The 11,327-nt window shown below is 35.3% G+C and overlaps 1 protein-coding gene across 2 annotated transcripts in view; it reads right to left on the bottom strand.

Annotated features, from left to right (window-relative positions):
* Positions 1-11,327, bottom strand: part of LOC125108400 (E3 SUMO-protein ligase RanBP2) — an 80,938-nt gene that overhangs the window by 23,575 nt on the left and 46,036 nt on the right. For both annotated transcript variants that reach the window (XM_047744164.1, XM_047744165.1), the window contains exons 13-19: positions 10,732-10,893; positions 10,334-10,471; positions 9,878-10,024; positions 8,628-8,807; positions 8,462-8,545; positions 4,288-4,423; positions 697-791 (exon numbers count right to left, since the gene is read on the bottom strand). In XM_047744164.1, the coding sequence (XP_047600120.1) occupies positions 697-791; positions 4,288-4,423; positions 8,462-8,545; positions 8,628-8,807; positions 9,878-10,024; positions 10,334-10,471; positions 10,732-10,893 (942 nt within the window). The remainder of the gene's footprint in view (positions 1-696; positions 792-4,287; positions 4,424-8,461; positions 8,546-8,627; positions 8,808-9,877; positions 10,025-10,333; positions 10,472-10,731; positions 10,894-11,327) is intronic.

Below are 11,327 nucleotides of genomic sequence, written 5' to 3'. Positions count from 1 at the left end.
CAATTCTACAATAAATGCATAGAATAAATTTCTTCTTTATTCCTAAATAATGTGTTAAATGATGTTAACAATAATAATGATGATGATGATGGAGACTAACATTTATCGAGCATTTACTAATGTGCCAACTGGGCACTGTTCTTAGCACTTTACATAATATCTCATTTTAATATCCTCAAAAACCCTATGAATTAAGGGATTATTATCCTCATTTTACATATGAGGCAACTAATGCATAGAGAGATTAAGAAACTTGCCCAAGGTCACAGTGAGCAGAAGAGCCAGGGTCTAAATTCACCCAAGCCATCTGTCTTCAAAGCTTCATAACTCAACTACAGTTTTAATATTGGTTGTTAATAGACACCTACATAGTCACTTCAGGCCTGAAGTACTTACCACATAGTGGTTCAGCAAGGCCGTTCTAGTCCTGTTTCCACCAAAACAAAATGATAAAGGACCCAACACCACCACCATCCCCCCCACTTTTGGGAAATATTCTAAATGTTCACACTTATTGTAACATAAAAATAAGATGAGTAAGAAGCATAACTTCTGTATCTGGAAAGAAATTTAAAATAGCTATATCTTATGGGACATATAAGTTTTAATGCTGAACTACTTCTTGAATTTCTTTGAAGGAAGCCTGAACAATTAAAAAGGAGATATTTATAAATGTATAAATTATTCCTTTGTTACCTTTGTGGGAGTAACATTAGCTGCTGGTCTGAGAAGATACTGGGAATTATATGCTGGTGACTGACTATAATATACTGAAGGGCCAGTAGTTGCAACTAAAAAAAAAAAAAAAGAAAAAAAAAGAAAAGAAAGAAAACAGTTAAAAAAGTCTATACTATAGTTAAGACTATCTAGGCAAGAACTATAAATTACAAAAACAATAGAAATCAAAGAAAGATTTAACTATAGATATTTTTTAAATTTCTATACATCAAAATATACCATAAAGAAGATTATCAAATGACAAACTAGGAAAACCCCTAAATATGACACATGAGGAGTAAGAGAGCAGCACCACAGTGGTCAACAAGAACAAGCGCCTCACAACAAGCATCAAAAAAGGAGCCAAGAAGAAAGTGTTTGGTCCATTGTCTAAGAAAGATTGGTATGAAACGAAAGCACAGTCTATTGTCAACATCAGAAATACTGGGAAACACTAGTCACAGGAAGGATTTAAGGAACCAAAATGCATCTGATTGGCCTCAGGGCCATTTTTTTAAAGTAAGCCTTAAAAATTTGAAGAAAAGGTTGCATTTTATAAACTCAAGCTGAAAATGTTCTAGTCAAAAATCACCTGATAAATTCATGCAAAGAATCTCACAGGTAACACAAAACGTGTTCCTTGGCTTACAAAAAAAAAAAAAAAAAAAAAAGGCACATCATGACTGACACTCATGTTGATGTCCAAACTATTTACTCAATCAGTTTTATATGAGTTTCACCAAGAAACCAACAACTAGAAGACACTCATGTTCATGGCAAAGCTACCAATAATTACTGCTTAGTTTGTTTTATTAAAGTTTTATCAGAAAACAAAACAACTTAAAAGACGATTTATGCCCGTGACATGGAAGAAATGGAAGCTGTGACCCAAGAGGCGCTAAACAATTAATTCTAGAAAGCCCTGAAAAAGACCTAGAAAAGACTAGTCAGTCTATTTATGTTCTCTTCACAGTAACTACAAAAGTAAAAATTGCTAAAGAGGCCCAAGTTTGAGTTTGGAAAACTAACGGAACTGCCTGGTAAAGATGGTTATTTTAAACATTCTGGGGAGAAAAAAGGAACAGAACACAGAACAAGCTGATGGATATGAGCCAAGAATCATAAAGTCTGAAAATTTAATTAGTGACTTTATCAGTGACTACTGACTCTTAACAATGGAGGGGGGGGGGAAGTTTTTATAAACCTACTAAAAATAATCTTATTAGGAAAAAAGTACGAAATAAACAGATAACTCAGAAAAACTGTTAACATGCCCCATATAAAAAATAAAAACTGATACCACGTTTATTTTTAAAAATTGGTCAAGGTTTTTCAAAACCAATAAATCGCTAACAGTAAGCAAGAATGCAATGTGATGGGCACTATCAGACAATGGTGGTAAAAAAGTGTAAACTGGCATAGCTTTTCCTGAAAGCAATTATCCAGCACAAAAGAATTTTTTAAATACCCTAACAATCCTAAGAATGTGTCCACAGCATTATTTATAACAGCAAACTGGAAATAATAAGGGAATAAAATTTGCAGTTCTTCTACATGATGGGAAAACCTGTATTCATTAAAAGTATTTTCAAAAAATATTTAAGAAAATGCATTCTAATATTTAAAAAACAGACTACTCATCTACATACAACATAATGATAAAAATCTCACTAAAAATTCTTTACATATACAAAGAGAAAGGATCAGAAGGAAATGCTCCAAAATGTTAATTAATAGCACTCTAAGTGGTATAGTTAGTTTTTAGTTTACATTGCTATTACTTCTGATTATTTCCTATAAACTTATGAATCATTGTTTTCAATCATCTTATTTTAAAAAGACAAGAAACATTTTGGTATATTTTTACTTTCATTAAGAAAAAACAAAATCTGTGAGCATAGGAATGCAAAACAGACGTGAGCTCTCCACTTTTCAGGGCCACAAAGCTGCTTTGCGACCTTGTCAATTAGCTACTAGGGGTCTCCCTATTTCTCAGTTGTAAAATGAGGATGTGCTGCTTCTATACATTTCATAGGGTAATTGCAAGAATAAAATGAGACAATGGGAATGTTATGTTTAACAACCAGAAGACCTTTTATGTCTATACACAGAAGAAATGGAAATTGTGACTCAAAAGGTGCCAAACGATCAATTCCACACAGCACTCAAAAAGCCCTAGAAAAGGCTAGCCAGTTTACTGACTTCTCTATGCCAGACTCTATATAGTGCACAGAGTTTTTAAGTGTACTCCTGACACATCTCATAAATTTATCTATCACTTATGACATTTAGTAAGTTTGACTTTACAGGATTTCCTATTATTTTGCCTACATTATAATGAAGACACTGTCAAAACAGGATAGTGAGGCTGCCTTTAGTACGGCCCTATGAACCATCACATAATGTGCTCATCTAAACTGGAACATACTATTCTAAATCTTCCCCGGATTAAAACCAATTAGAAAAAAAGCACACTACTACCATTTCAGGAATCTATCTCATGTCAAACAACAAATCTGTTTTTATCATCATTTTTGGCTATCTGTGGGCAATATATCATACTGGCAAGGGGCTTTCCAGTTAAGACCACTGAAGTTTGAACCCCAACTCTACCAGTAATTAGCTGTACAATAATGGATAAATTACATTACCTTTCTAAACCCACTTCCTCATCTATAAAAACAGAATTCATGGGGTGCCTTAGCGGTAAAGTCAGATAACCATCTGCCTTCAGCTCAGATCAGGATCCCAGGGTCCTGGGACTGGGCCCTGTGTTCAGGCTCCCTGAGTAGCAGGGAGTCTGCTTCTCCCTCTCCCTCTGCCCCCTCACCCCCTGCTCATGCACTCTCTCTCTCTCAAATAAACAAACAAAATCTTAAAAAAATAAAATAAAATAATAATAATAATAATAATGATAATGATAATGGTATCTACCATTCTGGGTTACCATGATTAAAGGGAATTACATGCACAAATCATTTCTGCACACAGAAAACCCACAGGACACCCTTGGTGCATTATGTGTTTACTATACACTCTAATATACACCTACACATACACAAATGCTCACAATAATGTGAGGCAGGTTTTATCTCCACATTTCAAACACACAAACTGGCTCAAGAGATCACTATGTACTAGAAAGCACAACTTCAAATTTCAATATGACCCAGCTCCACCTCCTTCCTTCTTTGTATGACCATGGTATTTCAAAATAAACAAGATTTCCGATGAATGTCCTCTAAGTATATCACCAAAATAAATCCTGAGAAGGTTTTACTTAGCCATCTCTTAATGCAAAATAATATCACGTAACATTTTCCAAAGTCAGGAATAGTCTCAGCTTCTCTGACAGATGTATTAAAGGATCAGATAAAGCTTGTTTTGTTTCTGCTTGGAGTTATAAAAATTTCAGTAATACCAAACATGGCTTAAGAAACATATAAGCAGACATGTATAAACATGTATATAAATAAATGTATATAGACAAGGTGAGTTCACAAGTTATCTGTGTAAAAGAGGAAGAAGTACAGTGACTTTACTAAAATCTGCAATTATCCAGTTGCGAACCTGTTAGTGGAGCCCCATGAAAAGTCTGTGATCCCTGATATCCATCAGGCACTGAATCTGGTCCATAATTCTCTGGAGGCCAACGATGAGGGGACCCTGAATTACTACTATGTAGTTTCAACTCCTGCATTTCTTTCTGTTGGAAGAAAGAAAACAACTGTAAGCAATTGTATCATCTCAGAAATACTGATAGAGCAAACAAATATTTTAAATTTAAATACTTTAAATACTTGTTGTGTTTTTAGAGATTCAGTATTTCCAGTAGATCTGTGTATCATGCGCTCATTTAAGTAAATGATCCTTAGTTAAAACTTATTTCCTACCATTCTTTCATTCTTAAGTTCCATATTACCTAATTCATTCTAGATTAGAGTTAGCTATCACCTAAACTGATAACCTCCTAGATGGCTTTATCTCCATTTCCATTCCACACATGCCTAAATTAATCTTTCCAAAGTTGAGGGTTTTATTTAAGATTTTATTTATTTATTTACTTATCTGAGAGGGCGGGGGAGCAAGAGACAGCACAAGTAGGAAGAGGGGCAGAGGAAGAGGGAGAAGCAGACTCCTCACTGAGCAGGAAGCTCCATGGGGGCCTCGATTCTAGGGCACTAGGATTCTGACCTGAGCCAAGAGTAGACGTTTAACCAACTAAGCCACCCAGGTGCCCCTAAAGTTGAGCTCTAGACAAGACACTTCCCTGTTCAAAAACACAAGTACCTACAAATTAAACTTCTCTGATATTTTTGGTCAGAAGTACTCAGAAGTATTGCTCCAAACACCCTTCCAGAACCTCCTTTCCACACTGCTTTCCCTTCCAGTCCATCTAGGCTACTCAATGTTCTAAACTACCTCCCAATACTAGCTTTCGACCTACACACAAATGATGTAACACAACACTACAAATCTTTCAAGGCTGATACTCTAATGATCCACTAGGAAAGGGAAAATAACTGGTATCTGCTCAGAATATATTATGTATATAATAATAGAGTCCAGGTATTTTACTTAAATTCTTAATCCTTACACAAATAAGCAATATTAACTCACATCTTGAGAAAAACAAAAGATGTAGGAAATAGCACAGCTGGAATTCAAACCAGATTTTACCCCAAATATGTTTTCTTAATACCACTCTGCTGCCTACATGTACAGAAGACATACTGCTTTCTAATGGTAACTATGTGGCTAATTACCAGATCTCTATTTGTTTTACAGACAACTAAATGACAACACCCTCCCCACCCACAGAAACTATAAAATGCCCCTTACAAAATATGCACTTATCAAGAAACTATTTCTTTTTCCAAAGAAACTACAGTGGTATCAATTAGCAGTCATTTTTAAAAATAGTATCAAATATCTGTATGTTGGTCTAGGTATCCAACCAGCTGTAAGTGAGGTCACAGACACATCATGTCTTACTTTCTTCTTCTAACAGTGCTTCCAAATAGATATTTCCTAAAAGCCATAAATATGGAGGTCAAAGATACCTTGAATTTTCAAATTAAATGGATTTTCCCCATTCATCCATCTCCTGTGTTTAGCCCAGAAGCTACACATCCAAAAAAAAATAAGAAACTGATGGAATCACCTGGAAAAATTTCATAGTCACTACAGTTTTGAACATGCAATTAATGCTGTAATCATAATTTTAAAATTCAAACAACTAGAAAATGTGCTGAGAACTGGTTTCAATAATTCCCACATTTCAGATGAGAAGCCAAGCAAAAAGAAAAGAATCCCCTGGCTCAAGAGCATTAATTAGTAGCAGAGTTAGTACTAAACCTCAGCTTTTCAGGAACATAATGTTCCACTATACTTCCACAGAATACAACGCTAGGTGCCTAAACCTATAAGGTAAGTCAAGATGGTATGTAATATCATAATAGGCCACGATTACATAAAATAAACAAAATCTTTGCACAAATTCAAAATTTTGTTCCCCTCCAAACAGCACTTCTTACACATTGCTTGATAACACTGTAGTAACTGCACACACATCACAATATCCTTCAAAATAACTTCAAAAGTATGAGTGCTTTAGTTCTTGCCCAACAAGCTTGAAACAACCTACATGTACTCACAATTCCAAAGAAGTAAATAAAGCTCCTTTAAGCCTAAGAGTTAAGATGACTTTCATACAGCTATTTTATAAAATCATGAAGACATAACCATTTCCTTACATGATTAAGTCAAATTCTTATAAAGGTACCAAAAAGATAGGAAACTCAGACTACATATCAACACCTAGCTATAAAATACAACACAAAACACCAATCAGTCTGAGAAATGAACTCCTAGACCAACGTATAATTAGTTTATTTCACTAGTTCAATTCAGTCACTTGGGAACCACCTCTATGTCAGGAATGCTGCTATGTTTTGGATTAAAGAGTCTTTCCCTTTGAAGGATTCACACCTGGTGGAGGAAGCAGAAACAAGTAATTTCAAAAATATGGTTAAGGCCTAAGGACACACGAAAAGATGCTTAACATCACAGAAATGCAATTCAAAACCACAATGATATATCACCTCACACCTGTCAGAATGGCTGAAATCAAAAACATAAGAAACAATTAAGTGTTGGCAAGGATGTGGAGAAAAAGGAATCTTCGCACACTGTTGGTGCGAATGCAAACTGGTGCAGCCACTGTGGAACACAGTTTGGAGGTTGCTCAAAAAATTAAAAACAGAACTACCAGTAATCACACTACTGGGTATTTACCCAAAGAATCTGGAAACACTAATTCGAAGAGATATATGCACCCCTATGTTTACTGCAGCACTATTTACAACATCCAAGATATGGAAGAAACACAAGTGTCCAATGATAGATGAATGGATTAAAAAAGATGTGGTATATAAATATACAATGGAGTATTATTCAGTCACAGAAAGAATGAAATCCCACGGTTTGCAACAATGGGGATGGATCTAGAGAATATAAGGCTAAGCGAAATAAGCCAGAGAAAGATAAATACCACATGACTTCACTTGTATGTGGAATTTAAAAAAACAAAGTAAGGGTGGGAGAAAGAAACAAACCAAAAAAACCAGACTCAACTATAGAGAACAGAGAGATGGCTATCAGAGGGGTAGTGGGTGAAGGAATGGATGAAATAGGTGATGGGGATTAGGAATACATTTATCTTGATGGGAATGCAAACTGGTATAGCCAGCCACTCTGGAAAACAGTATGGAGGTTCCTCAAAAAGTTAAAAATAGATCTACTCTACAACCCAGCAACCGCACTACTAGATATTTATCCAAAGGATACAAACATAATGATTCAAAGGAACACATGTACCCCAATGTTTATAGCAACAATGTCCACAATAGTCAAACTATGGAAAGAGCCCATGTCCATATCAAGAGATGAATGGATAAAGAAGATGTGGTGTGTTTGTGTGTGTGTGTGTGTGTGTGTGTGTGTGTAATGAAATATTACTCAGCCATCAAAAAGAATGAAATCTTGCCATGTACAATGATATGGATGGAACCAGAGGGTATTATGCTAACGAAATAAGTCAGTCAAAGACAAATACCATATGATTTCACTCACAGGTGGAATTTAAGAAACAAAACAGATGAACACAGGAGAAAGAAAGGAAAAATTAAGATAAAAACAGTGAGGGAGGCAAACTAAGAGATTCTTAACTACAGGGAACAAACTGAGGGCTGCTGGAGGGGAGATGGGTCGAGGGAAGGGATAACTGAGTAATGGACACTAAGGAGGGCACTTGATATAGGATGAGCACTGGGTGTTATATGCAACTGATAAATCACTAAATTCTACTCCTAAAACTAATAATATATGTTAACTTAATTGAATTTAAATTTAAAAACTGGAAAAAAATTAAAAAGAATACATTTATCTACATAAGCACCAAGCAACATACAGAACTGCTGAGTCACTATACTGTGACTATACTGTAACCTGAAACTAATGTTAACGCTATGTTAACTACACTGGAATTAAAGTTTAAAAAACTAAAATTAAAAAATGAGAAAAATAATATGGTTAAGTGTCAAGGTAAACTATACAAAATAGTATGACTCTAGTAGCACACCAAAGGGACATTTTGGACAGTTTTACAAGGGGGTGAGGGAGTGGTCAAGGAAGAAATCTTGGCCTTAAGAGAAGCACAGTTTAGAGATATTAAGTGATTTACCTTAATGGCCTCTACTTGTTGGCAGATAATTTTCAATAAAGAATTTTGATCTTCTGCCCATCGAGGTGGTGTTTTGGGAGAATACTAAAAAAAATAACAAGAAAGTATTTAAAACATTTAGAACAGAAACATTCTGCAATGAAGTGATTCATTTCTTTCTACTTACCTTGTAACTTTTACTTGGTGATAGAGAATATATGCTGGGAGATGGTGTAGAATGTTTTATTTCTGAATCTGCATTTCGCAAAGAACCATTTTTATAAAAAGGACCTCCTTCACTATAGTCATCAAGTTCCTGCATGACCGAGTTAAGCATCTCTTTTACAGACTCCACTGGCACAGGCAACTAAAAAAAAAAAGGGCACCGAATCAAAGGCTTTAGTTTGCAAAAATAAACTAGCAACTCTGAAATAAATACAAAAACTTTATCTTACTAATTTGCTTTTATGTTCACTTTTGTGTAATAAGCACTTTATACTTAACATAGGAACACACATGAAACCGTTGTGTAATCTAAAGTCTTCTGACTCTAAAGTCTAACTCTTCTGTTAACCATAATAATGGTAGAGGAATGTTAACTTGGGAAGTTTTTCCACATGAACAAAATAAGCTACTGATTTTTATTAATTTTGTTTTTTTTTTTTTTTTAAAGATTTTATTTATTTATTTGACAGAGAGAAATCACAAGTAGGCAGAGAGGCAGGCAGAGAGAGAGGAGGAAGCAGGCTCCCTGCTGAGCAGAAAGCCCGATGTGGGGCTCGAACCCAGGACCTGGGATCATGACCTGAGCCGAAGGCAGCGGCCCAACCCACTGAGCCACCCAGGCACCCCATGATTTTTATTAATTTTGAGTGGAGAGAGAAACACAGACACTAGAAAGACAGTATCAATATCAATCTTATGTAAGAGATAAGACAGACAATATCAATCTTAACGTAAGAGCAGCAGCATGAATTAATCAACAAAATACTTGGAAGGTTGAACACAAATGAATTTAATACCAACATGACAGTCTCAAACTGCTGACAGAAAAAAAAAAGATAATCCATAGCAAATGGAAAAGATGAGAAGAAATGCTCTGAAGGTGTCAGCAACTACTTTCAATTTCAGTGAAATGTTTAACTGCCAAATTAATTGTCTTTAGGCTGCAATATCTGCTTTCATTACACTGCCAAGATAACAAAAATTAGAAACCTTTTTAAATTCCCTATCAAGTATTTTTATAGAAAAGTTAGACACCCAAGTTTAAGAAATATCAAACCTAAGACACAAAAGCAATGCTAATATTTACACACCATTTCTGTGCACTAAAAATAAATATTACTACTTTTGAAATTATCAAAATATAAAACCAAAGTAAAACTACTTACCATCCATTCAGCAATAGTAAGAAAGTACAAAGAGCCTGCAGCTTACCTTCTTGGCCACTGAAAGATTGGAATCACTGTCATCTAAAATCTTTATTAGGTAGTCCCTGGCCTTTCTCAGGCAATTTTTGCACTCTTCTTGTTCTTCAGGAGAAAGGGCATCATTTTCAATGTCTTCTGCTTTTCTGTGAAAAATCTACACAAAGAATGCTTTCATGAAAACAATTAGGTTTTTTTTTTTGTTTTTTTTTTTTAAAGATTTTATTTATTTATTTGACAGACAGAGATCACAAGTAGGCAGAAAGGCAGGCAGAGAGAGAGGAAGGGAAGCAGGCTCCCTGCTGAGCAGAGAGCCCGATGCGGGACTCGATCCCAGGACCCTGAGATCACGATCTGAGCCGAAGGCAGCGGCTTAACCCACTGAGCCACCCAGGCGCCCCAACAATTAGGTTTTTAAAACAAACAAAAAAAAACACTATTAATTCACATACCAACATCTACTTACCAGTGCAAGATTCCAGTAAGAAACAACGTTTTTTATAGATTCAAAAGCAGTCATAGCATCTTCTATATTTCCATTAACTACATCCAATATAGCAAATGTTATGTGTGCTTCTTCCTCGTATTCACCAACTTCAGATGCCTAAAAACATTTAGTAATTTTTTAGTCCAGCTGCCTCTCTCCCCAGAATATCAAACCCAAGTGATTTCCCAAAGATTTTACAGGACCTAATTAACAGCTCAGCCTTCTTTTCTGCCATGTTTGTGACGGCTAGTGGATTTTGAGAACAAGACAAGGATCAAAGAGCCAGCAATTGATTTAAGCAGTTTATACCTCTATTTCTTTGTTTATAAACTGGAAATCCGTATCTCCAGTTCATTCACAAAGGGATCCTCCATTACCTGAATGTCTGCACTATGAAAATGTTTAAACAGAGGGTCCGTAGGTTCAGGAATACTGCTCTTCTTTTTGATTGTCTTCAACATTGGCAAAACTTTTTTCCAATAATGAACACTTCTGCCTATGTATTCCCGTTGATCATAAAAAGAATTAAGACCGCTGCCCTAAAACAGAAAGTTAGAAGCACACAACCTAAGGAACATAAATAATAGAATCTAAAAATTCCTTTATAAATGGTCTGAACAACTGATTAAAATTTCAAATCAAGGCAAAACAGAATCTCAAGTCACAGAACTACTTTCCAAATGTTGGAATAAACAACTACCATAATACCAGTGATCATTCTAGACCCAACCTTTAAACACTTTCAATGATACCACCTAATGAGGCAACCCCATCTGTTTTTTAAAAGTTGCCATTTTACATAGCCCAAACTTGTTAGAGTGTCACAGTTTGGTCACAGAGTTAATAAACATCCACACCTAACCTTGCCAAAGAACAGACCTCAAATATTTATAAAGATCTGTAACACCCTTAACCTATAAGACCTTCTGTTACCAACAGGTAAAAAAAGATTTTGAGGCTGGATAATAATTAT

Source organism: Lutra lutra, chromosome 9 (assembly GCF_902655055.1).
Source record: "Lutra lutra chromosome 9, mLutLut1.2, whole genome shotgun sequence".
Taxonomy (NCBI): domain Eukaryota; kingdom Metazoa; phylum Chordata; class Mammalia; order Carnivora; family Mustelidae; genus Lutra; species Lutra lutra.
Note: the sequence above shows the minus strand (reverse complement) of the source record. Positions and strands in the feature narration are given on the sequence as shown.